The following is a 27459-nucleotide window of genomic DNA, read 5'->3' as shown; positions in this document are numbered from 1 at the left end:
ACTCCGAGGGCTCTGCAACAGGAGCACCGGGCACTCGAGTCCTGCAGCCTCGGGAGTAGGTGCCGCGCGCCCGCCCGCCCGCCGCGCGTCCGGGAGCCGGGGCAGCACTCGGGCCGCCGCGCGCGCTCCTCTCCCCGCGCGAGCTCCCTCCGCGGCGCCTGCCGCAGGCCGAGGGCCGCCACCCGCCGAGGACCGGGCAAGGAGCGCGCGGCCGCCGAGCCGGGCAGCGCTGGGAACGGCGCCTTTTGTCCCTGGAGATCCCTGGAAGTTTGCGGCGGGACGCGCGCGGGGAGGCGGCCGAGGCAGCCCCGACGTCGCGGGAGCGAGTGCGCCGAGCCAGCATGGGCAGCGGGCGCGGCGCGGGGGGCCGCCGCTGGGCCGCCTCGGGCGTGCTGCTGGCGCTGGCCGCCGGGCTCCTGGCCGCGGGCTCGGCCAGCGAGTACGACTACGTGAGCTTCCAGTCGGACATCGGCTCCTACCAGAGCGGGCGCTTCTACACCAAGCCGCCGCAGTGCGTGGACATCCCGGTGGACCTGCGGCTGTGCCACAACGTGGGCTACAAGAAGATGGTGCTGCCCAACCTGCTGGAGCACGAGACCATGGCCGAGGTGAAGCAGCAGGCCAGCAGCTGGGTGCCCCTGCTCAACAAGAACTGCCACATCGGCACCCAGGTCTTCCTCTGCTCGCTCTTCGCGCCAGTCTGCCTCGACCGGCCCATCTACCCGTGCCGCTGGCTCTGCGAGGCCGTGCGCGACTCGTGCGAGCCCGTCATGCAGTTCTTCGGCTTCTACTGGCCCGAGATGCTCAAGTGTGACAAGTTCCCCGAGGGGGACGTCTGCATCGCCATGACCCCGCCCAATGCCACCGAAGCCTCCAAGCCCCAAGGTCAGGCCGGCCCTTTCCACGCGCGCGAGCCCCCCAACCCGGGCGGGCGGGGACCCGGGGGACCCGCCACGGGGAAAGCCCCTGCCACTCGGACCCCCGCCCCGCCGCTCCTCCCCGGAGTTCGGACATGCTCCCTGGAGGTTGCTCTCAAGCTGTGCGGAACGAGTTTTAAAAGCCTCTCGTCCGTCCGAGGTGTCGCTTAGCACCTCTACCGACCCAGGTGCACGGCCGGCAGCGGCGGCTACGCCTCGGCCCCTAGCAAGCTCGATGCGGTGCCTGGAGCGGCTCTTTGGGATCCAGGCTCGCTTTTTCCATACCTGAGACAAAGCCTTATCCTCCGTATGAAAGGAGAGCCCTTCTCCCTCTGGGAGGGAACCGAGTCCCCGTGGAAGTTTTTAACACCCGAGACGGGATGCCCCAGGAGGAAAAAACCCAAACCCAAAGCGCAGAAAGCCTAGAAAGGCCGAGAAAATGCTAAGGCGCAGCTTTGTTTATTTTCATAGGTTCGATGAGGATTAAAAAAAATTCCACCCCCCCGCCCCCCTTCCCCGAGCTTTCCTTAGCTAGTCATTTCAGCCAAGTAGCTCCGGGAGGACTGCAGAGCTGGGTGAGAAAAAGAAGTTTAGAAACAGGATTTCTGTTTTTCCACCCTTTTCAGGTAACTGCTTGGGGGAGGGTTGGGGGCTGGAAAGTGAGTACTCTCATTCTTGCATACCCCCTGCTTCTCCCATTTACACAAATCCTCAGGTAATTAGAAAGATAAAAATGCAATTAGCTCATTGTTCATCTCTCCTTGGGGAGTGGGGCTGCGCAAATTGGAGACTTTCTGAACAGCCCCACGGAGGAGCCTGAGCCTCCTCTCGGAACCCCTCCCACTTAAAGGGCAGCTCTTGAGTGGGAGGGAAAAAAATCCGGGAGAGGCGAAAACCAAATCAAAACAAACCAAAAATCCAGCGTGGTGGCCTGACTTTTATAGGAACGAATTCTTCAGGAGCAGAGTTGAGGCTGAAAGATGTGCCCAAAGTCCCATAGTCCGCGATGGGGAGCCATACGTAGATGCGCTTAGCACAGGGGCGCTGTCCCGAGGGGGTTTAGGGTGGGGGACGGGCTCTTGGCTGACTTAGCTCATCTTGAAGGGATGCCTAAAAGAGAAATGTCCTCTGAAGGGTTTACTCTTCCAGTGTGAGGGTGGTAGTGTGGGGAAAGGGAGCCCCGAATTTGCAATGCTCCTGCTTATTCTAGGGAGGGAGGAGATTGGTCCAAAGTGACCGGCATTGGGTGGCCTGGGCCCCAGCCAGGTGGGAGAGACAGCAGTCTGGCTGCACTGCCCAGGGCACCTCTGCTCGCCACTTCCTGGGTGTCTGCACAGGGTTAACCTTTGGGGGAAGTGCGGCCCTTTGGGAGCAAGAGCTCAGCAATTACCTAGAGCAAACAAAGCACTTTGTGTTCCTCTGGTGTGGAGCCATCCCCCCCCCCCCCCTGCCTCCCCCAGCAGGCAGCCCGCAGGCTTTTCCTTCTCCCCTTCCTCACTGGCTGGCCACTGGCTGGCTGGGAGATTAGCCCAGCTCTGCCCCAGAGGCCTCTACTCCACTCCCGGTTGTTTAGGGAAGAGCCCATGCCCATGGAGACCTTTGGGGGAACACCTTTTGAGGGGAGGATGGGGGACTGGCCAAGGTGCCTACATATAGAGGGGGAAGAATCCTCCCAACTGACCCCCCCAAAGGCTGGAGTGGAGTGGGGGGTATCATATAATTGCTGTCTTGCCTTTGACCCCTGGGCTGCTGTTTACCTGACTCCTGCCTCCTGAGTCTGGGCCTTGGTACCATCCTCCTCTGTCCTCCCCTCTAGCCCAGGAGTGCCTAGGCAGGCACCTTCCCAAGGCCAGCTGCCAAACAGAGACGAGCCATGAGAGGACCAGTCAGGTGTGGGGCTTGGGAACTGGTTCTCCCCTCATTGTTTTTGGTGAGAGGTTCTGGCCGGAGAGGAGAGAGCACCCACTCCTCCCCAGCACTGCAGCCCTTCAGTGGGAGGGCGTCCCACAGGAGCCCCACATGACTTCCTCTGAGGTGGCATGGCCATTGTCAGCTAAGTAAGCATGGAGGTGGGAAGGCTGTGTGTGTGTGTGTGTGTGTGTGTGTGTTTGCAGGGGCAGGTTGAGACAGACCAAACTACCAGTCCTCATGACCTTATGGCTAGTGGCTTCAGAATGGGAACTGGTACTTTGGGGTAAGAATAAATACACAGGCACTACTTTTATTCTTTCTCTTTAGTCTTTGAAATTAAAGCCAAATTTTCAAGGCAACGCGTATCTCTGCATGCTATTCATGTAATTGGGCATGTTTTGGGGTCTTGGGCACACCTTAGCGGCCATGTGCTAGTAAAGATCAATTTGATTATGAGAGAGAAGTCAAAAGATACTTTTCCCTCCAACAGGCTGACGCCGCGGCTACATCAGCATCTGTCCCTACCTGTTACAGGAGAGGCATAACTTTGTCAACTTTCCAGGAAAGTTATTTCTAAATCTCACGCTTACATTAGGCCTATCCATTCCCAGGCCAGTACATTGTTGCTCCCCCTTCCAGCCAGGTTTCACTGACTGAAGTTGGATGAATGAGCATATATTTTTAGTTTTATTTATTTTTTTGTTCAGACGTGTCGTGTGTTAGATCAGCCTGGCCGTTCTAGTCACCGATTGCAGAGCCCACGGTGCCCTCACATGTCCTGAGAGCCTCCAGAGGGTCTGTCTCGGGGCGTCAAGGAGCTGGCCAGGGAAGACCTGCTGTGTGTGTGAGAGAGAAAGTTTGCGTGTAAATTTTGTGTGTGTGTGTGTATTGTGTGTGTGTTTGTATAAGAGAGGGAGAGAGAGCTGTGTCCATGTGTGTCCTGATTTTTAAAAAATCACTTAATCGTGACTCTAGTGTTGGACTGTCTCCTTTCCTCCCCCTAAAATATTAATGAAACACAAAACCTTTCAGTTTTTTGGTTCCTTTGCTTTAAACATTATTTTAAATCTTCCTTAAAACAGCAGTTTAGTTCTACCTCTCAGATGGATGGTGGATTTTTCCCGCTGAGGCGGCCTGCAGGGCCCCAAGGACACACCGGAGGGGGGCATAGATTAATATTGCATTACACATTCCTCCTTTCCCTGGATCAAGCTGCTCCAGAGTTGGCCAAAAGAAAAGTCAAGATGGGGGTTAGCTCACCCCATGAGCTCTTTCTACCTTGAGAAGCGCTGAAGGTCAAACATTCATTGGTGGGCCTGAAGAAAATGGCCTCGTGGGCTACAGAGCCCCTCAGGGAACTCAGAGGGTCCAGAGGGGATGATGTGAGTGTGCCAAGGGGACAGTGTTTGATATTCTCACTGTCCGGGCCCTGCTACTTGTTCAGTCAAGAATATATTCATAAAAACTTCCAGTGTGATAACTTCCACTTAAAAAAAAGTAAATAAGAGAACAAGGAAAACCCCAAAGCGCGGTTTACTCTCCCGGGATAGGTAACATGGTCCTTCCCATATTTCAGGACGCCTTCTGTTTTTCTCCCCATGGAAGCAAGAACCATAATGCGAAATTCTGGGTAAGTTTTTCCCGTTGTCAGAAACACTACCTCCAGAACCTAATTTCAAGTTCTGGCCGAAAAGCAAATTTCCAAATTCTGGGCCAAAAGACAGTCACACAGTCTTCTGCTTGGAGTGTGGCTGTGGTTCTTGCTGCACTGAGCATCTGGATGGTGTTTGGCCCTGGGTACAGAGTGAATGTGGGAGAGGAATCTGAAGAAAGATGAAGGGGTGTGGTCCCTGCGTGGAAGTGGGGGTGACCGGCTGTGGACCAGGTATGTCCTGGGGGCAGTGCTGGCCTGGCAAGGCTGTGCAGCTCTCTCCATAGCGTCTCCACCGTGGGAGGCTTGGCCCATTTCACTGAGCCACAGGGGACCTCACAGGCAGGAGACTCTGCCATGGAGACCACTGGAAAGGGCAGGACAAAGGGCCTTCCATCTTACCATTTTACCTTGGGGTGACTTTCCTCTGCTCCTCAGCGCCAGCCTGGCTTGGACCCCAGTGCTTTGCCAGGGGCGGAGTGCCCTTCGAATGTACTAGATTTCCTAGATCATGGATTAAACTCCTCGTGGTTGATGGATGATGGTGGGGATGGTGGTGATGATGATAGGCCACCTCAGCCGTCCGGGGATTCCACTGTCCCGCTTTCTCGCTGGCCTCCCACAGAGACACTCCACCTCCCAGGGGTCCCCTCCAGCGGCATTTTGGCCTGGAGGAGGCCTCTGGCTCTGGCCTCAGAAGTCTCCTCCCCCTGTGCCTAGTGCCTGGCAGTGGCCCTCATGCCTACCACACACATACCTCCTCTTCAAAGCACTTCACAGTGTTGTGAAAACGCCTTCAGAGGGTCCCCCATCTCCCCCGCCCTCCCGGCCCTCCCATTTGGCAGCTCTTGCTGGTGCTGCCCCCAGCCCCCACCCAGGTGCTCCTGCCTCCCCCTACGCAGCGCAGGCAGGAACTTGCACTGCAATAGCCCTTTTGGAGAGGGGTGTTCGGGGCCTGTGGCTAGGGCTGGTGTGTCCGAGTTTCCTTCTTGGGTACTAGAGAGCAGGTCAGATTAATCTGCTGTCCCATTGGGCGTTTGGGAATGGGAAGGGGGCAGGGATCAGAGAGGGATATTTAAGGGCGAGGGGAAAAAGAACCAGAAACAAACACCTGGAATAGATGCGCACTCCCCATCAAGCCACAGTTCACAGACCCGCCCCTGCCTAGCCCCAGATAAGGTTGGTTTACGTGATTGTGTCATATTCCACAGTTCTAGCCCCCAGGTTTTCAAGAAACTGTGTCTGTTGGCTTTAGGTCCAAGGCTCCAGGACTCTTTGATTCTGCAGCTGCCCTTCAGAAATTCCAGAAGACCTTTAACTACTTCCAGCCTGGTCCCAGGAATAGCTCCTTCCAGAACCCCTATCCCTGTCACTCACAGCTCCTCTTTCTCCTCCTTTCCCTTCCTAGGCACAACCGTGTGTCCTCCGTGTGACAATGAGTTGAAATCTGAAGCCATAATCGAACATCTCTGTGCGAGCGAGTTTGGTAAGAAAGCACCCCTGGCCACCTCTGGGAGGTTTGGCATAGTCCCTGCTTCTTCCTGGTCTGCATCCCTGGGGAACAGAGAGCCTGTGGATGCCTCTTTCTAGAGCTTCGTATTCTCTCCCTTCATTCTCCCCCAATGGTTGCTTTTCTCAGGCCCATGGAAATCTAGATAGGGTGGAGAACTGGCTCGTTTTTATTAAAGTCATACTTGGCTTCTGCCCTTCTGTGTGCAGGATCCCTGGACAGGTTTTTGGGGACCTTCACTAGATGTGGAGGGTGGCAGATTTGAGGACAGATGGGGAGGAGTTAGGGAGCAACACCACTCCTTGGATGCTCCCAAGAGGTGCACCCAGGAGGTCCTGCTGGCTGCTTGGCTGGCCTTCCTTCCCTCCACACTGGCTCTTTCTCCATCCACCCCTAGGTGTCAGCACCACTCTACCCAGGCTCTGAAATGCCGGGGAGGGGGAGTCCAGCCGCTGGGGGCATTCAGATGGTCCCCTCATCAGGTCCTTCCTGGCACAGGAAATTGACCTCCCTCCAGTACCGAGAATTCTCTCCCTTCTTCCCAAACCACTCTGGGTTAAAAAAGAATTCCAAATCAGCCCTTACAGCCCCAAGAGAAGGGCTTGGTAGGGCCTGGGGAGCAGATCTCAGTGGGGCTTTTAGGGATGCCCCCTGTAGTCAGCCTCATAGAAGACCTGAACAGCTCCAGACACCCTGAGTCTGTCTCTTCTGGGAAAGGTAAATGTCAACCGCATTCGTTTGGAAGGCTGACTCCTTCAGTTTCATATGGATGCTGAGAAGTGGCTCTGCTTAGGCCAGGCCTGCTTTGCTGAAGGAAGGTTCAGCCTGACACTGAGCGGTGCATTTCTCACAATTCCTGCTTCATGTCCCTGAGGTTGCAGTTCGTGCAGAATTCTTACCAGGAAAAGCAGAGCAGTAGGTATGAGTCTTTGGCCATTCAGGGCGACCAACTGCATGTTTTCATTAACCAAACATATTAAAGCATATGGAAGGGCCTTCCACTGGTCCACTGGCCAAGGGCTGTGTCCGAGTCACATGAATATGACCTGTACATGCAAATGGAAGGAAATAATACACGTGACACACATATTCTAGGGACTGTTATTGTGACTGAGGACGGAAGTGGGAGAACTCAGACCCTTTGCTGCAAAGAGCTTCTTGAGGGTGGATATGCCTTGCATGTTTTGTTTGTGCACTAGGCATCTCTGCCTCCTTTGTTCTTGGTGGGGGCCTGCGGGACCTCTAGGAAGTTTGGTCTAGAATGCATTTTCCTGCCTGTCTTTGAGGCACATCCTTTTTTCTGGTTGCCGTTTTAAATGAACCCGAAGAAAATGGTAGAGGGCATCTGAGGTGATGTGTGCAGACTGTGCTGACCCTTCCATCATCTGGTAGTAACTTTTACTTCTTGATGCTCACCCCCTTGCTTCATTGGCGGTGCCAAGAGCCCAGCTGAGCATGGCAGGTCTCCTGCTGTAGAGTCTGTGGGTGCACAGTCCCACGCTGTGTTAGCAACAAGCTTTTCTTCCACAAATGGGGTTGAGATTCCTTCCCAAAGATGCATTTGGGATAGAGAAAAAAAAATCTCTCGGAAATCCTGACAAGAAGCCTTTTGCGGTGTCACTGGGGCAGGAAGAATCTGTTGAGATAGGCTGTGATCCCAAAGAATCGTTTCAAGGGATAACTGAGGGGTCCCGTTTGGATTTCACTGATCCTCTTCAGATATTGTAAATGAGCACACTCACTTTTAGAAGTTGGCCCCTTGATATTTGCGCAAATCCAGGAACCATATTAAAGTAAACTCTGAAAAGTAATATATTAGCTGATGTTTTATGCTCCTGTGACTTCTATCAGGCTCAACTCCTGAGGGACGAGTGATGGAAAACTCTGGAATTCAGTGTATGAAGGAAGTGATTGACTGACCATGCCTTCCTATTCGGGAGCTCAAATTCAATGTATCTGGTCATTCATTGATTCACGTATCCATTCATTCAACATTTCTGGAGGGCAAAGCACTGTGCTAGACACCATACTCAAAAATACTTACCTAGAGTAAATTACAATTTAATTAAAATTTTTTTCTTAAACACTGACCCAACACTAATCAGTGATTTCCTAGAGAGTCATAGAATCATGAGATAACTCACCAGCTGAGGAGGGGGCTGTGGGAACTCAAGGCCAAGTTAATGTTAAGGATTTGTTAATGTTAACTTGTGAGAAGAGAATCCGTGTCTTTATGCTCAGAGTCTTTGGAGCTTACCACCCTGAACTTGTCATCAGGTCTCCTCCCTCCACTCCCACTTACTCATCAAAGTTCTGGTAATTGGGGGTTTTGTGGCAACTAGTTCAACTAGAGACATTCCCTGGAAGTGGGCCGAAGAGGCAGGCTTTGGGAAGGAATTTGAACGTGGAAGGTTGACCTTATGGTGTAGGGTAAGGATCTAGAGGGTGCTCAGGTAACTCCCCTGGGACAGATATCCTTGCCCCACTGTAGTAGCTGCCTACTAAGTCAGCAAGCCACCTGCTTACTGCTTATGGGAGGGAGGGGTAGATCTCGTTTTAATAGCCAGTCAGGTCTTGGCAGAGCTGACTGATGAGTTGTTTGGGACTGTGTTCCATTCGCCCTGAGCTGATTTTCTTGGCTTCAGAGAATTTCTGAGGTCCTCCTGGACCCTACAGGTCATCATATCAAGTCCACTTACTTCATAAATAAGGAATCTGACTTTGCCACCTGGAGTTCTTTTACTCTCTGGCCTGCTGCCTTCCTCATTTAAGAGAAGATGAAGAGCCACTGGGCTTTGCCACAGAGGCATTTATCCCCTCAGCATGGGTATGGTGTATGCCAGGCTTCTTTGAACTGGGTGCAGGAGAGACTTTTTAGTTTTTTGTTTGTAATGTTCTTATAAGGCCATAAATCGGATTTTTTTCCCCCCCCCAACTCTGCAGGGGCTGAGCTTAACTCTGCCCTTCTCAGCATCCTGGAGAATGCAGCCTTGTTGAGAAACTTGTTTCTTAGCTCAGTTCATTTCAAGTAAGTGAGGCAGTCAGCCACGCTGATGGGATTCAGTTAGGAAACAAAGAAATTCAGCAATGCAAGCTGACACACAACAGAGAAGAAAAAGAATGTTTTACTCTCTACTCCAGGGATCAAACTTCGCATTAAGTGGCCCTGACATCCCCGGTGGGAAGACATCAGGTTGTTGGAAGGCTTTCTGTGAGCTCGAGGGATAAGGGGGTGCATTCCTTCTGGGTCAGTGCACACACTCGCCCTCCTGCCAATGCATCCTCAGACTCCTGCAGCCTCCGTGGAGCTGGGCGTGCACAGCCCGTCACCTCTTTCGCAGGCGGTGCGTTTTAAAATCTCTGGCAGGTCTGCTCTGCCACTAGTCTCTTTACCTCTGCACCGTACCCCGCCCCTCAGTTCCGAGCACATTTTTTTTCTCCAACAGGGAAAAGCATCAGTAGAAACACCTGTGTGCTGATACTCAGGAATGCAGCTGGATTAGCCTGGATCAAGTACCAGATGTGGGAAAGCTGAAAGTTAGATGGTGCAAAGTCTCTGAATTCAACATGGTGGCCAGCCTGTCTGCTGTGCTGAAATTGGGATGCACTGCTCTGCTTTTTGTTCTTGGCTTTTCTGCTATGTGACAACAGGGTGCCTCTCCTTTCTCTTCAACAGGCCAATATCGTATTTGCAAGCTGCCCCACTCGTAATCCTGCTGGTAACAACTCCGTGCCCAAAGGCATCTTTCCCTCACATTAGCTTATCCTATGGGTGTCTAGATCTGATTTATAATTGCTGGGAGGTTAGGACCCCGCCTCCGGCCAGTCTCTCTGGCTTCTCCAGTATCTGTAAATACTCTTAAGCTTTTCTGCTAGAAATGTGCATGATGATCTACTTCTGCTAAGAGTTCAGAGCTTCCTCTCATACTGGCTTCTCCAGTTTTTTGAGCCTGAGAGTTCAGTTGGCAACTTCTTTACCCCAGTATTTTCTTGCTGTGGAAAAAAAGATTTCTTTGCCCCCAGAAATTTTCCTTGCCTTCTGGAAGGATTTTTTTTTTTCCGTTTATATGTTTCCTCATAAAGAGTAAAACCATACTTTGTAATACCAAAAGGAGTCAAATAGGAAAGGAAAGAAACCAGCTCTCATTGTTAGCATTTGGGAGTATTTCCTAGAAGAAGTCTTTTCAGAGGTTCCTGAAACTTCACTAATCTGTTCTTGCTCTGCCTTACTCATCTTTCAAGGTGTCTTGGCTGTGTTGCTCTTTGGAGGCACAGTGTTTTACTCTGAAGGGCACTTTGATCTCTTGCAAAATGTAGATTCAGCCTTTCCAAGCTACTGTGCTGGAGGCCAGTTTTCCTCACCTGCAGGAGGAAACCCAAGGTGTAGCTTGGAAAGTAACAGTAACACAGTAATTGCGGCATCTGTAAGCTGCTGGAGAGCAGGGTCTCTGTCCTGCACCCTGTTTTACCTAATGTGAGATGCCCACTAATCATGAGATGCGCTGTTTGTTTTGTACCAGTGACAAAGGAAGCATGCTTCATGTTAAAATGTGAAGATAATCCATGTCTTAGAATGAACAAAACAAGGCCTGTTTGTACTCAAACAGTCCCAGGAGCAGTCTCCTCCCCATGGTAGGCATGAAATAAAAGTTTGTCAGATGGGATGGTAGGGGAGATGGAAATTGGACTTGGACTTCCTTTTTTTTTTTAGATAAAAGGAGAAAGCTCCTTTCCAAGTGACTATGTACAACATGTTTATTAATTTCAAGGAGAACTTCACACTCTGTTTTGCGTGACTGAGTGTATATGCATGTATGTTAAAAACAGAACAAAAGCACTCACATCCAGAAATCTAGTTCAGTGAAAGTAAAATTAAATAGACAGGGGAGAAGGCACACAGCTTCCGGAGTGGAGTTGGCAGGCTGAAGACCCCTGAAATACATCTCCCATCCACAGATCTGTAAATACTTGGAAGGGATCGTTAAGGCATTTCATGTGAGGGAAAACGTGGGGTCGGCGCTTTCATCCACGGGAAGCATAGCCCACAGCTCGCAGCCTGGGTCCTGTTCGGAGTAGCCTTCCCATCCGTGCACGGGGGCCTGCTGTCCGGTGCATGGGCCGTGGCTGACCCAGAAGCCTTGAAGCCTTTGGTTGGCTGGGCCGGTAGTGATGTCTGTTCCCTGCTCACCTGTGGTCTCAGATTGGAGACTGAGCAGGCCCCAAACCTGGGGTCCTAGCCAGAGTAATCAGGCCCTGGGCAGTTTGGGCTGAGGCCACATGGGGACCACTTTGCACTCTGAAGCCATGCTAAGAAACGTCAGGGCAAAGGTGGGGAAGAGCCACATTTCCCCCTCTGGTGAGTGTGGTGCTCCCTGTCTCCATGCCTAATTCTCTCTTAGCTCCAGCGGGCAGGAAGATACTTGGATAAAGCAAATTTCAGTGAGAATCACTCTGCTTTAGCATAGTGGAACCTGTGAAAGTATACTGAAGTATGAGAAAGGACAGAGAAGCGAGGATCTGTGGATGGGGCACGGCGTTCCCTGGAACTGAGTTCAGTCCTTCCTTTTCTCCTATGTGCATGCCCTGCAACACTGGGCAAATCCCTTCCCCACTCCAGGCCTCAGTTTCCCTCTATTTCATAGACCCAGGTATAGGTTTTGGTGAGGAGTAGAAGAGATGGTGTGTCAGGAACCCAGGCCGGACTCACTAAACATTCACTGCGATGATCCTTCCAGGGACGGAAGTAGCCCTTTCAGGGACGGCCACCTGTCCCAGGCCTCCCCTGTGGCTCTCCCCAGAGAAACGAGAAGTGCATCTCGGGAGCCCTCTGTTCTCTGTTCTTGGTTTATTTATTGAAATCTTTCCCAAACCTAATTCTGTTTTCAGCCCTGTCCCTTCCTTGCGTCATGCCGGAGTGGCTGCTTTTCTTTGTCCTAAGAGTGATTTTGCTGCGGGTGCAATTGGCTCAGGATTGGCTGACACACGACTTCCCCTCCTTGCAGCCAAGTCCAGGTCTGACTCGGTTACTCCTTGGGACAGTCAGTGGCCAAATGGTGTGGTTGGGTGTCCTGTGAGGTCCTCTCCACTGGTGATTCTCTGATTAAGAGTGGCCCTGCCCCATTTCTTAAGCCTCCTTATCTTTTTTTTTCTTTTTTTGTAAAGTTATTGTGGTAAAATATACATAACATGATATTTACCATCTCTGTTAGATGTACAGTTCAGTGGTATCAAATACACGTGCGTTGTCGCACAGTCTTCCCCACCATCCATTTTTGGAGAGATTTCATCCTCCCAAACTGAAGCTGTGTCCCCATCAAACACTAACTCCCCATTCCCCCTCCTCCCAGCCCCCAGAAACCACCATCTCATTTCTGTCTCTATGAATTTGACGATTCTGGTACTTCATGTAAGTGGTGTCCTGCAATATATGTCCTTTTGTATCTGGCTTATTTCACTTAGCAAAACATCCCCCTTATCATGTGATGTATGGATAGACTATGCTGGAGAAGGGGAGTGAGAAGGACTGACCCTCAGCTTCACCTCTGTTGTCTGAAGCTTTTCTGGGTGTGGGTGGAGAAAGGTGGGGGGAAGGGATAATTTGGGAAATGGGGGCTGTTCACAGTTTGCACAGGCGGCCCATGTCTTTGGGTGCCATGTTGCTCATTTGTATCTCTTTGTCATTCTAAAGACACACTGAGCTGGATGGAACCTCAAAGATCATCTAGTCCAGGGCTCATGTCAAGGACTGAGAAAAATAAGACTCAGATAAAGGAGTTAGTCATGTGATTGCCCAAGTCTGCTGTGCCTGGCATCCGTTAAGGTTTCTGTTCCCACCAGCACTTACTTGGGCAGCTGGTCAAGATTTCATACCTGTCCTCCTTCACATACTCCCATGCCATCAAGGTCCCCTCCTGCCAGGAATGGTGGGGAAGCTCCCTGGGAAGAGGATATAGGGTGCTCCTTCACTGCTTTCAGAGTCTGTGGGATGGAAATGGACTAGTAGGTATGCCTGCCACAGGGAAAGAGCTCAGCAACCATTGGTTTCTTTCTTTGTGGGGAGGCAGACAGTGCACTAGAGTAGAAAGAACATAGGCTTTGGGCCAGGGAGACTTGGATTAAATCCCAACCCTATGAACTCAGCGACCACGAGAGAGCCTCTGAACCTCCCTGAGCTTGTCTCCTCACTTGCAAAATATGAGTGGTGATTCCTGTGTTACTGTGTTATGGGGAGAATTGACTCAGTCAAGTGTGTGGGGTTCCGGGAATATGGCTGCAGCTCAGTCCATAATCATGATTATCTCTTCTCATTGGAAAGAATAGTTTCAGGATGGAAATTAGCCTAGGTAGGAGCATTCTGGCACGAATGAAATCAGCTTGTTTGGCAAAAAATTTTTAGGAAATGGAATGGAATGTTTTGGTTAATTCTCTGGTTAGCAGAGGATTAGACTGAAGAAGGCTTTTTAAAAGCCCATTTGGAAAAACTTGAAAAGCTCTATGCAGCTTCAAGCTGCTACAGTTAACAAAACCCAAACAAACCCAACCCAACCCAAACCAAACAGAAAACAACCCTGTGTATTCTTTCTAGAAGTTAGATCTGGGTTTTAGTTTGATGACACCCTAAGCGCTGTGCCCATGGAGCTTGGACTGACTGTATGCAGTTTTAGGATGTGCCTCCTGAAGGTGTTTTTTTTTTTTTTTTTTTGGTTGTTTGTTTGTTTGTATGTGATTTTCAGAAATTTAATTCCTGATATGCGTTTTTCTACTCCTAATTTATTGGGTTCTGTTTAGGAGAGGTTTTAAAGCCCTGTGTGTTATACTGCCCTCCGCCCTCTTTTTCTCAAGCTGGATCCCCAGGGCATTTGCTTCTTTTCCAACAATGGCCTTGTGGTATTTGTGAGATGCACTCCCTTTAACCAAAAAACAGGCTAATTTCAGAGAAGCGAGCAAGCATTTAAATATTGGTAAATTCCATCCAGTTTTGCAGAAATGAGCCAGAAGCTCCAATTTGTGTGTGTGTGTGTGTGTGTGTGTGTTTAAAGGAGAACAAATGGCCAAAGAAATGTCAGGCCCTTGCCCTGCCCTACCCTGCTTAGAGCAGCCAATTAAACATGCATTAGCTTTGGAAGACTTCTCAAAGGCCTACAGATTAAGTTTGAAATCTTTGTTTAGTCTTTCAGGAACACTGTCACACGGATGATTTATCAAAGAAAGTTGTTTATCTGGCAGTAAAATAAACTCTGGGCCTGTTCAGACTAAAATTTCCCGTGAATTTCTACCAAGGTAAACACTGGTAACTGGCAGGTTGCAAATTCCGTGTGAAAGCCAGACACATACACTAAATATTTGAGCGATAGCTTTGCTGCGTAAGAGGTCTCGGGACTGTCCCTAGCACTGTCACTCCCACCGTGGCCCCCGAGAGTCTGGCACGGCAGCCTCGCCTGGAGCAAGACCCGGCGGGGCCCGTGGGTGCAGGAGCGTCCTGTGCCGGGTGGGCCTCCCTGGGCTTGAGCGCCACTTGGTGCTGGCACCGGGGCCTTCCTGGTTCAGGGGGGCGAGCCTCAGGATGTCAGCATCCCACAAACAGCCTGTGATGTGTGAGGAGGGACGTGAGCCTGAAGCAGCCAGTTTAGGTTTCTTGGAAAATAGACATTCGTCGGACCAGACTGGTAGGGGGCTGGGACCGGGACGCAGGGGCGGTGAATTCTGCTGAGCTTGAATGGTAGCTCGAGGAGTGCTGCTGACATGTCCCTGGGGCCATTGGCTTTGCTCGCTGGTGAGCGATCCTTCTGGAAGAGAGAGGGCAGGTCTGGCTCTGTCAGTGCCCATGACATGTTTGAGAGAGGGACTGAATGAACACACGAATGGTGGTAGAAAAGAAAAGAGATGAAAGAAAACCTTCTAGGTCTTTCAAAGGAAGATATTGTGGTCATTGTGTATAGTGGCTTTTCGGGGAGGGACGGCTGAATTATAAACAGCTTGTTCTTGGACAGCTCTGGTCCAGGAGTCTGGAGCTTCTAGATCACCCTGGCCTTGGGTGGGGTCCCTACTGCAGGACCGAGCTTAAAGGTGTTCCTAGGGGCCTCCTGTAACTTAGGCCTCACCCTGGGTCCCTCTCATCCTGACTTCTTTAGTGGGTCAGCGAGAGGAAGCCAGGACCCAGGAGAAGAGGTGATGTTTGTGTCCTTGGTGAGGGCGTTTGGGGTGGAGGTCTGGACTCAAGTGCAGAGACAGCCTCCGTGCTCGTGTTTCAGTCTTGAGAGTAACTGGTGCTGGTCTTTCGGGGTGGGAGGGGCTGCGGGTGTGTGGGGCCAGGCTGTTCTGAGGGCTTTTGAGGGATGGGTGTGAAGGTAGCATGTGCTTACTGGCTTGCAGATATTTGGGGGAATAAAGTATTTCTTTAGGGCAGGACTTAAGGGAAATCATTTACAAATTCTGAAAGGATGTCTGTGAGTTGTAAAGAGATGCCAAAATAGTGCTCTGGCCGTGGGGAAAAATGAGGAACCAGCTTCTCCTCCGCTGTGTTCTCACTCACTCGGGCAGGGTTATGAGAACGGCTTTCTCTGGTTCGCTCTCGTCCTTGATCAGCGTGCTCTCCAGGACATATCCTTCTATAAGAACCTCAGATGTCTTCTGTTCTCTTTGTGAGCCCTTTGAAAATTCGTTCATGCAGGTGTGTCTTCCACAACAGATCCATTCAGCTTCTGGAAATCGCTTTAGAGCTGAGGGAAAGCCCTATCTCTGTGTCTGTGGCAGCAGAGTTAGAAACGGGGGCCTGGAATTGGCACTTGAACCCGAACAGACAGCGGCACCTGGAGGGTGAGCGGCCTCCTGCAGGAGTCCCTGGGGGGCGGTGGCACCAGCCTGCCACGCAGACCTCCTGGACCCAGAGACTTGCCTGTGCTCCTTCCAGGCTTCCTTTGGTCTCAGCTTTGAGCCAAGAACCTGCTTCTCATCCTCAACAAATTTAAGAATCTGGTGGATGAGGCAGGCCTTGGCCATGCTTGTTTGTCTCTGTTCTCTGGTAACTTCAGAAGCTCTCAGGCCTGAGGAAGGAGGGTCTTCCGTGGGGGCTGGAGAAATTCAGGGAAGTTGACCAGAGGAATGAGTATTCTAACTTCAGATTTAAGATTAATGGAGAAAGTAAAGACTGGAGATTAATGGAGATTAATTAATCCATTAATTGAGATTAATGGAGAAAGGAAATTCCTGGTGTCAAGAGACAAGGACTGGGAAAGGAGTTGAGACCCCAAACAAATAGTAGTAATTCTTAAATGATAAAACCCAATTCAGGTAAACAAATACGGGTAGAGAATATCATTTGTCAGCTCTCACAACTGAGTCAGCATCCTGTGTTAGGGCTTTGCTCTGGCTGAAGACTTGGGGACACAAAGCCTGAACCGAGATGTGTTGGAAAGAGTTGGCTTTTGTGCTGTCTGTGTAGCCCGCTGGGAGGGTGGGGTGCCCAGCTCCTGGAGGAGTTGGGATGAGCAGGTGTGTTACAGTGGTTACCCATCCAGTGTGGCCATGGGCCCCAGACACCTCCCAGGCCGCTCACGGCTGCAGGAGGAAAGGAGGTCGGTCATTAAGTATTGCCGTCTACTCTGGGCAAGGAGCTAAGAAGTAGAAGGGCGAGGCAGCAGATGAGGGCAGCCTCTAACCCCCACATAATCTGTGACTGCTTGCACCCAGAGGGAGCAAGGCTACCTGGAAAGCGTTACCACCTTTATTCTGAGATGCAGAGGCACAAAGGGGCTCAGATGTCTGCAGAGTGCCACATGCTGCTCAGTGGTGTCCAGCCTCTTAGGTTACAGCTTCTTTACTCTTAACCATATTCATTTAGAAACAGGTGTATGATGCGGATACGTGTGTGTTTTCTTTTACAAATCTATCTGCAGCAGGTATGTGCTCTTGCACAGATTGAATTCAACAGACAGTGGTTGAACATGTACTGACTACATGGCCTTGCTAATACTTTGTACTACATATGCTAACTTTGGGATCCACACCCAAGGAGATTCTAGTTGCGCACACAGAAGCGTTTGGATCATTTCTTCCCAGGCCTGGGAAGAGGCGACTCCCATAGTCAAAGCCAAAGAGACGGTCTCTTCCTCCCCGCAGGTCTTCCGAGCTCTGAAGTGAGCCCTTGGCAAGGAAATAAAACCTTAGCTGGCTGGAAGCTCGCTCATACCTGTGCAGATAAGTACAGGCAAGGGGAGATTTTAGTGGGCCCAATTCTATCCTGTAGTGCCTTTTACGCTGGATCCTAAGTGAGAAACCTTGTACAGAGCCTCCAGATAAGGTGAGAGTAGCCCACTTGGTCATGCCTCTGTCGGAGTAGGAGCTGGTGAGTTTTGGAGGTGGAGGTGGGGGTCTATCTGTGGCTGAGCTCATGGGGGACTGGGGCACCTTCCCCTGCCTCATTCCTGGGGCTCTCTGGAGGCCAAAACTTCCAGTTTGCCATGGGCTTCCCGAAGGTGCTTCTCTTCTGCCTCCCAGGCCTGGCACCCGGCCCTTGTGTGCCTGCTCCACATGGCATTTCCTGCCTTTGAGGTGGAAGCGCCTCCATGGGCTAATGGCATGTGAGTGGTAGAGGTTTAATAAATGCCTGGATTGAGGATGCATCCTCTGTCAGCCTCAGCCCTGATTAGCGCATATAAGAGTGGCTGGGCGGGATGATTGGGATGTGGTTGCTGCCCTCAGAGGGCTTACCTTCTGAGGAGATACAGAGGGGGAAACAGATACACGTAGTACCGAGTCATCCTATGCTGAAGTTCCTGGAATAGCTAGGAAGTGGGGGCTGTGGGAGCACAGGGAGGGGTCAGAGAAAGCTCCAGAGAGGAGATACCTTGTGGCGTTCTCCCAGGCATTGGTAGGAGTTTGTCAGGCTGAAAAGATGGGCATAGGAGGAATGGTCTGTGTGGAGGTCCCAGTAGAGGTCTGGACGTGGAGGTATGACATTATCTGCATATTGAGGAGCAGTGAGTCTATTCGCAGTCAGCTTATGTGTGTGGAGGCAAACATTTAGAAATGAGATCGACAAAATAGGCAAAAGTCAGGTCATGAAGGGCCTTGAATGCCATGCTAAGGAATAGAACATTTGTCTTGTTGGCACTGGAGAGGTATCAGAAACCTATTTTGGAATGTTACTTTTACTCGCATCTTAAAAGAAGACCTTGGGAAGGGAGGGAGACTGGAAAGAAAAGGTACTCATTAATCCAAAGCAGTGAAATGCTAACGGCAGAACTTCAGGTAAGATATTTTGGATAGACGAGTCTGCGGGTAAGGGTGAGGAGGGGAAAGAGAAGAGGCCCTCAAATCACATCCTTAAGAGAGGGCCCAGGGCAGTGCCGGCCAGGCCTGGGCCAGCTCTGGGCCACCCACTTGAAGGAGCCCCCGAAGGCTGGCCTGATGAGGTCAGCACGCGGCCCGGGCATCTGCTGCGGTCAGGGCCCCCCGGGAAACCTTTGTTCTGGGCGTGCGGAGTGGGAGCCGGAGCCTGTAATCAGCTCAGACCCGGGTCGCGGCAGAGCTGGTCATTACCATGAGCAGTCATCATTAGGAGCTGTCATAAACTGCCCTGACTTTTCTCTCCAGATCTTGTTAGTGGCCCAGGCAGGCAGCAAACGCAAGTGCTTCTGGAGCCAGCCCCATAATCGCTGGACTGGGAACGGTATTAGCCAGAGCCCGAGGGGCTGGCTTTCTAGAGGAGGGAGGTGAGAGGAGCTGTAGCCACAACTAGGGACAGGGGGAGCGGCCACAGATGGGGTGCGTGAGTGGTGCGCGTGTGTGTTCACGCCTGTGTGTGCATGGCTAGGTCTGAGGCGTGGGCGTAGATGCACGTGTGGAGCCGTGGGGCACCAGGGGCTGTGCACGTGTTGTCGTATGCACAGCTTATCTGCGGGGTGAGCACGGCCATGCCAGTCAGCTGCTTGCACAGCTAAGAGCAGCCTGCCTCCTACAGCCACTCTGGCCTCTCCAGGAGCTTAGGCTCCACTGGTGAGGTCAGAGGCTTCCCCTCCCGCCAGCACTTCAGAGAGAGGCCTTTGAGAACATGCCACTGATTTCCCCACCTTGGGAAGGCTTTAGGGACATCTGTAAGGGCTTTCTCCACAGCCTGTCTCTGTGCGAACCTGGCGCCATCTTTGTAAGTTTGGGGAACACTCCTATAGTCTTGGTGTTTTGTTTATTACCTCAAACGCCAACTAGGCCTCTTTTGTTTAGGTTTTTAATTTTTTTTTTTTTTTTTTTCCACAAGTCCATTTAGAACTGCTGGTTCTCTGGGCAGGAGTTACTTCCTTAGCAGATTCGAGTGGTTAGCAGGGATTATCATAAAGGACATGGGGTCATCTCAAGGATCTTAAAAGTATATTGGAAAGAGCACACATACCCTTAGGAGTCGTACAGACCTGAGTCCAAGGCCTGGTTCTACCACCTACTGTGTCAACCCAAGTAAGCCACTTAACCTCTCTGAGACTCATTTTACCCACCTGTCAAAAAACAAAAATAAGAACTCTGTGCAAGGAGATAATATGCGATGTGATAGAAAATAACACAATTTCTGGAGTCCCAGGTTCTAATTCCAACACTGACACTCGTAGTTTTGTGACTCAGGCCAGTTTGTTAAAGTCTCTGAGCCTATTCCTTAAGCAAATTGAAGGGATTACCTGAGGTGATCTCTAATGCTTCTTCCAGGCATGTTCACGGGGAACACTGGGCCTTCATCTTTGGCACATGTGGAAGAGAAGACTGTGCCTAAGAGTGTGCAGCAGATGAAAAGTGCTTTGGATGCCCTAACTGAAGAGTTCAGTTGGGGTTGCAGGCCTACTGCACAGGGCAACGCGTTGTTGCCCCGTGGGTCAGCATTCCCTGACAGGGCCTGGGTGGCTGCTGGGCGTCCTGACCTCAGCCCCTCTCCTTGGACTGGTCCTATGTTGGGATCCCTCTCCTGACCACGTTCCCAGGGCTCTCATTCTTCCCTGTGCTTACTCGGAAACCCAGGAATGGAGGGCACAGGAACCCCTTTGCCCGCATGGGGAAGGAGAGCATGATGGAAAAGCAGCTTGGAAGCAGGGAACATGTGCTTTCTAGACCTCAGCCTCACGTTGTAATGCCAGCTCCGCAGTTGACCAGCCATGAGACTTCGGCCCAGTCCTGTTATTTTCTCACCTACCGCACAAGGATAATTGTGCATCCTTGTCAGAACTGGTATGTAGACCTCATGAGATCGTATTGAAAGGTCTTGGAAATGACAGGTGCAAATTCACATCTACCCAGTTACTCACCCCTGGTCACAGGTGCCATCTTGCAGTTCAGCTTGGCAACCTCAGGAAAGGCTTTCTGTTCAAGTAGGGGCTGTCAGCATGCACAGCGTGGCCGTATTTTCCCTAAAGCACTCATAACACAAAGCCACACATCCTTAAAAAAGAAAAAAGTGAAGGGTGAATGCAGTTTACAGATATATCAAATCTGAACCGGGATAGTAATGGTGATATTTTTCTCAGAGAAGCTTAGAAAGAGTTTTGGAGGTTATTAAAATATAGGCTGATGTAACCCCTGATAATTTCTGGGCTCACGAGGGGGGCAAATATTAACTGAAGACCGAAGTCCAAGGCATTGGGTGGGAGAGGACCCTTGGAAAACTTAGGCCTGAGACTTCATGACAGCCTTGCCCCCAAAGAGGGGATGGTGGCCCCGGCAGATGTGGCACATCTGGGAACCTCTATCCTTCAGTCGAGAGTGACTTTTATTGGCACTCTCTGTGCTGTTCCTCTGCACCGAAGCCAGCACAGAGACTGAGTATTCAGCACCCCTTTGGCCCGGGGTGGCCGGTGGCAGATATTTTGTGCAGGTAGGAGCTGTGAAGTGGGGGAAAGTGAGCTGTGGGCCATTGCACCTAGGTGTTGTGGGCTCAGGTTGGATGTTTCCCACTCTCCAAGGGGCCTGGCAGTTCTCTTCCCATATCCTCCTCCAACTGGATGAGTCTGTGTGTTTAAAGATGTCTGCTTCTTAAGACTACAAGTGTCAGGAGGACAGGAGATGAGAGCGCTGAGGTTGTCTGGTCCAGCAAAGGGAAGATATGTTCTGCGTAGCTCTGGTAGAAGCCGGCTTGTTGAGGCAGTAAAACTTTGATCAACAAGGTAGCGGGGTCTCAACCACAGGAGCTATTCAAAGGCTAAATGGCCTCTTGCCATGGTGCGTGAACTTCTTTTCTTGTGAGGCCGTCAGATGATTTTCCCAAGGAAGGGGGTGGAATAAACTGTGGCCTCAGCTCATGAGATCACCCAGCAACGTGGAACTCTGGAGATATGTTTCTTTCTTTCTTTTTTTTTTTTAAAGATTTTATTTATTCATTTGACAGAGAGAGACACAGCGAGAGAGGGAACACAAGCAGGGGGAGTGGGAGAGGGAGAAGCAGGCTTCCCGCTGAGCAGGGAGCCCGATGTGGGGCTTGATCCCAGGACCCTGGGATCATGACCTGAGCCAAAGGCAGATGCTTAACGACTGAGCCACCCAGGCGCCCCTGGAGATATGTTTCTCTTCAGTCATGGGTAGACCCCCTTTTCAGCAAGGAAAGGGGCAACTTCTAGGTGTGCATTGAGGTCACCTCGAGGTCATTCTGACTTGTGTGTCTGCAGGGAGGCCCAGACGGCTTGAAGCATTCGGATGGCTATGACTCTGAGGGAACGTGCCTCTAGTTGTCAGAAGGGAGGCCCAATGGAGCTGGAATGAAGTGCAGGCCCCAGCTTGGGCCTCCCTCTCCTGCCCTTTCCTTCATACAAGCAGAGCCATCTGGTCCACCCCCACTCCCTGGTATCAGTTTTCCTGGTGACTTTTTACAAAATCCTTTTCTGCCTTCACAGTCATGTAACTGTGTGGGATGGGGGAGGGCAGTGAGAAGGTTGAACATGAAGCTGCCCCTTCACTGGGAAAGGAGAATCAATAGACTGTGTTGGTTTTTCTCTGTGACTGACAGCTCTTTGCCTGGAGCCTTCTTTTCTTACAGACTTAATGTGTCTTCTGGCAGATTTCCTTGTTTTGAATGATTACTCAAAGTAGAGAGCAGGCAAGCCTAGCAAAGAGCTCGGAACTTTTCTTTTGCTCATCATCCCCACCCCATCCCCCTCTCCTGATGCTCTCCGGGAATCGGTTGGTGAGCAGAATCTAGTTCGGGCCAGCTGAAAACCCTCCGTGTTCCTTCCTTGCCCTCCACGTTTCTTAGAATGAGCAACCCAGGATGCCATTGAGAAGCTGCCTCTTCCTACTGTGGGGCCCTCAGCATATGGATGGTCCTGTGGGGCCCACGCCCCGAGAAACTCTGGCATGAGACACCGGTGGACAGCTACCTCGGACGTGGCCGTGGGTGTGATCTGGTGGTGTGCTCTCTAACGAGTGCGCTCATGGGAGCACGCACATCTCTCCTAGTCCCTGCCTCACCTAGGAGTGCTCCTTAGGGGCAGGCAGGTCAGGGGCTCACCTGGACAGGCCCCGGGATGGCTCAGTAAGTTTCCCGAATTGAGGGGATGGCGTGCTGGCCTGCAGCCCGCTGTTTTATCTGATCGGCAGCCCTGGGCCAGAACAAGGACCGGGCAGCGTTTCCTCGATTCTCCCTGACGGGCGTGGGGCACTGGCAGAGGGGCCTCTGGTCCCGGCTTCCCTCCTTCACCACAGCCACATTTCTTGCAGGAAAGGACTTATCTGATAGTGAACTGGGGTTGCACTTCTTCAGCCTGGATGGAGCTCAGTTTTCTGGTTTCTGGCACTTGGTCCTGGCATTGAAATTGGGTTGCTTGCATTTGGAGGCTGGAAGGGAGGCTGCATGATCCCGTGGGCTGGAACCGGAGGGGCTAGGGGCCGTCTTTCTGAGACCGGGTGTGCGAAGGGACCGGATCGAGGGCAAGTGCTTGGGAGCCGAGGGGAGGGGAGCCGCCTTGGCCTCGGGGAGTCAGCAGCTCCGGTTCTAGTGCCTGACCAGCTGCTGACAGCCGACATTGTGGTCCTCATTCCTCCTGGCCTCTGCAGCGAAACTTAGGCTGCGTGGCCTCTTCGGTCCCCTCCACTCTAAGAATTGTGCTTCTATGCCCCAAGTTAGTGTTCTTCCAACACACACCAGGCCATGAAGCAGAACCTTCCCCTCAAGGGAAGCCTCACCCCGAACCGGTCAACACGGACTGCTGGGTTGGAAGAGGAGGGACCTGGAGAGGACTGGCGTGGCCACGACAAATTCCTGGGGCACATCAGACACACACTCTGTTACGAAGTTACTGGAGCCTAGGGCAGGGTGTCTGACCTGAGGGAAGAAGGGCTGAGATTATCCAAAGGGACACTTATGCTCTACTTTCCTCCTGAATGGACCATCGGGGACTTTACCAGGTGTCCCCTGGCCCAGCAGCCTCTGGATACAAATGATGACAATGCCATCCAAACCGTGCTAGCCTGCTAGGCTGCTGGCTGAGGCCCGCTCTCCCTGCTGCTGCTGGCTGAGCTGGATATCCCGCGGCATGGCCAGCCCGGCTTCTGCTCAGCTGCATTTCCATGTCGGGCTGAGGCTCCCGGCTCTTGGAGAGCCAACGTGGGCTCCCCTCGTCTCGGCCCGCGGGGCTTCTCAGGGGAAAGGCCCTCCGCCCTTGCTGTGCCCTCATGTGCCCTAATGTGTCACAGCCTCTGGTGGAGCAGCTCTTTGATATCTTTACATAGCACATTTTCCCCACCGCGTGGCTGATCCACACAAGAGCCCCTGTGCTGCACCTGGAGCCACAGTTCCCTCCTCCCCTCAGATCCAGCTTCTGAGTCAGTGCTAATGAGCCACACTCATTCCTCCCAGACGTCTCCAGTGGCTTCATATCCTCCCTCAGTGATGGTGGCTCCTGGCAGTGCCTGTAGATGGGCCTGCTTATGTATGGGTCTCACTCACTAAGAAACTTAGCATTTTATTTTCTCCAGGAAGTCCCATGTACTCATGTAACCAGTCAGTTGCGAAGAGGCGATGTTGGTGGGGTTGGCGCACGGCTGAGGTGGGGGGGGGGGGGGGGGGCACAGCTCTCGGTTGTGTTCTGGCCCCGCTAGGACACCCGTGTACAGTGATAGGCTGGATGGAGCAAAGGAACGGGTGCTAATCAACTCTGTGCATTAGTTGAACTAATCAATAGATACAAGAAAATTGGAGGAATGCATTGTTTTCTCCATCTCAAAGAAGTAGTATTGATCTGGGAGGCTTTATAAGCTCACCTGCTGATTTTGGTCTGACCTTCTGGTTCCCTCCATTGGATTGTCTTTAAGCAAATCTTGAGAATGGCTGAACAAAGCGATCTCGTGCCTGCATGTCGTCTTTCCAAGGATGGTTTCCCTGGGCTTCCTATCCAGGTACCAGGTCTGCCTGATAGGGACGACGCAACATATTCCCAGGAGAAGGCCTTAGAGATCATTCCGTTCCCATTTCAAGTGGAGAACCCACAAACTTTGTAGGGGACACAGCGGGAGATAAATGTGACAGTCTCCTGGAGTCGCTCTAATTCCAGCAGGTCAAGGAGAAGTATTTTCTGTTGTAGCAAAGATGTGGCTCTGTCCTGACACTCAAGAAATAAAGACATTGAACTCTAGATGACAGAAAGAGAGAGAGAACCAGGGCAGGGGACCCGTGCTGTCTAAGGTCACATCATAAAAAGCAAGAATTTGAATTCAGCAGGGCTCTATCTGTGAAATAGTCGGAATCTTCAGGCTTTGGGAGTGGGATGAAGAAGCATGAGATCATACACAGTTACAGAGAGCTTCTTGAAAGACCATAAGGAAAAGAATCAAAATTCTACAGCTAGAGTTATTTTGGCCTAAACACAGTAGGAAACTGTATTTGCACTTCTCTGCTTCTCTGAAGGCAGAGGGGTACTTGAAAATTGAGAAGTTCATGGGAATAAAACAAGTGAATGAATGAATGAAGTATAAATAAATCATTGCTCTATACATATATACTTACTCATATAATATATAAATTAAACATATAATTTATTTTTGAATATGTAATTCAGCTTTGAAATGGCAATATATTCACATGGTATAAAATAAAAATGTTCAGAACAGTAGAGATTTAAAAATAACAGGAACAGTTTGCTTTCTTATACATGAACTTATTTTTATATTGAACCTACCAACGACCCTGCGTTGTGTGGAAAATGCAATTATCCCTTCTTGTAAGTTGAGGAAAATGAAGCTCAGGGAGGTTAAGTGACTTGCCCAAGGTCACACAACAGAGCAGGTGGTCCGCCAGGGCAGCCCGCACAGGTATCCGGTTACAGCAAGGTGTAACTGATCACATCGGCAAAAGACTGCCTTTCAAAACCACATTCTGAGGTTCCAGGTGGACAGGAGTTTTGGGGAACCTCTATTCAGCTCACTGTAGGGTTCTAGGGCCAACTTTCCTGAGATTGAATCCTGGCTCTAGGTCACTAGCTGGTGTCTTTTGGGAAATTATATGCCTAAATCTGCTTGTCTTAAAAGGTGAATGATAGGGGGCGCCTGGGTGGTTCATTGGGTTACATGTCCAACTCTTGACTCCAGCTCAGATCACGATCTCAGGGTCGTGAGATCTCTGGGCATGGAGCCTGCTTAAGACTCTCTCTCTTCCTCTCCCTTTGCCCCTCCCCCTCTCTCTAAAAAGAAAAGGTGGATGATCGTAGTCCCTAGTTCATTAGGTTGCTGGGAAGATGAACTAAATAAGGTGTTGACAGTCAGTACCAGGGGTCCCTAAGGCAGACTTGGTAGGTGACCGTCGAGGGTGGTCGTCAGAGGCATTATGAACTCACAACTACATGAAGCAAAGGCAGCTTCATGCAGTGGGTACTGATGTGTGAATCTTGGGAGGGGTTTCCACTGAAGAAAGCGTTGTCGGTCTGGAGTGCCAGGCTCGGCAGAGGAAATTCCAGGCCTGAGATGGGAACCCAAGGGGTGCTGCATCCCACGTGGCAGGGCCTGGCTCCTGGTAGCCCCTGGGAGGCAGGGAGCGGCTTGAAATAGAGCCAGTGGCTCCGATGTGTAGCTGCTGGAGACAGGGGATGTTGTAAGCCCTACTTGCTAACATTATGGGCATGTTTGTGAATGGAGCCGAGAGCCACGAAGTACGCTGTACAGAGCCCCCGAGGTGAGGTGACCTTTGCCGTGCTGCCCAACCTGGGAGAGTCACATCCAGACTGGAGGGCAGCCGGCTCCCCAGAACGTGCTTGGGAAGCCGTGCCCCTGGCACGGAGCTCTCTAACGCATTGCTCCAGCAGCTCAGGTTAAGCTCTTCAGAAAAATAGAGATCCTTGAAAAACTGTATTGGTTGAGCGTTAGGCACCACAGCTGCCTTTTCGTGGAGGAATCCTGATCAGGGTAGACTTGAACACAAGCAGACGGTCAGCAGCTTTGCACAGGGATCCTAGATCTGGAGATTGTGTTGCTGGGTCAGTTCCTCCGACCGCTGCCCACAGCCCCGCAGGTTGCTGATCAGAATCAGCTCCGGCGTGCTTGCCAAATTAAGGATAGTTTCACAGCAAACCCTCTACTTTTTATAGATTGGCACTGCGTTATGTCTGTGGTGCCTTTCTGTGCACATCCGTCCACAAGAGATATAAACTGGTACTGGTGTTCTTATAGCACCCGACAGCTGACAAGACGCATTCCCACTTACCGACTTCTCTGAAATCTTTGGATGGGAGCCAGGAGCTTAGACGTTCTGTGTACCAAAGTGACTGTGCAAGTGCTCGAGCTGTGCTTGTAGGCAAGGGGACATTTGTCCTCCGTCTTCCCCTGTCTGTGCTGTCACATCCATCGTTCTCTGCTGTGACCTCGTTTCTCCAGCAAATCTGGGAAAGACCGGCCCAGCCTCCCAGACTTTCCCACCTTTGGACCAAGGCAGAGCTTGCTGGTGAGGCCGGTGCGGTGGGGGGCGGGTGGGGGCGGTGGTGTGATGAGTGCCCCGGACACAGTCCCAGAGGGGTTGGGGGGGGAGCTAACTGCGGGAGAGGCCTCCCCCTGGCTGCCTGGGTGGTGCACGGGAGCCCAGGAAAGGAACTAGGCAAAGTCAGTATGTTGGGTCAGCTCTGCTGACCCTCTGTAATGGGCACACTGTTGGCGGAGCTGGGTACTGACAGCACGGTCCCACGGGGCTCTGAGCCAGCCCCTGACCCCTGGGGCTTTGACTGTGTTCAGTAGGCAGGGATGCATCTATGTAGAGAGTATTGGGGCACATGGAAAGAAAACGTGCCCAGGACTTGGTAAATACCCAGATAGCGTTTACCACCTGAATGGTAGGCGTACGTTTGGGAGTTGGGGGCATGGTCCCAGAAGGTGGTCCAGACACCTGTTTCTTGTTGTGTTCTGTCTCCGCAGTACCCCGAGTCTTTGCCCTTTCACCAGACTTCATGTGGCTCTCCATTGGGCTGGGGCTATTTGTCCCTTCTCTGGGGCCCTAGGGGACCACAGCCTTACAGTTATGGGGAAGT

The 27459-nt window shown here is 51.5% G+C and overlaps 1 protein-coding gene across 1 annotated transcript in view; it reads left to right on the top strand.

Moving 5' to 3' along the window:
• Positions 1-341: 341 nt before the first annotated feature.
• The window catches only part of SFRP1 (secreted frizzled related protein 1), a 44463-nt gene continuing 17345 nt past the window's right edge, over positions 342-27459 (top strand). The window contains exons 1-2 of the mRNA XM_021681531.1: positions 342-885; positions 5888-5965. Of these exons, the coding sequence (XP_021537206.1) occupies positions 342-885; positions 5888-5965 (622 nt within the window). The remainder of the gene's footprint in view (positions 886-5887; positions 5966-27459) is intronic.

The sequence above is a fragment of the Neomonachus schauinslandi genome, chromosome 2 (genome assembly GCF_002201575.2).
Source record: "Neomonachus schauinslandi chromosome 2, ASM220157v2, whole genome shotgun sequence".
Lineage (NCBI taxonomy): Eukaryota > Metazoa > Chordata > Mammalia > Carnivora > Phocidae > Neomonachus > Neomonachus schauinslandi.
Note: the sequence above shows the minus strand (reverse complement) of the source record. Positions and strands in the feature narration are given on the sequence as shown.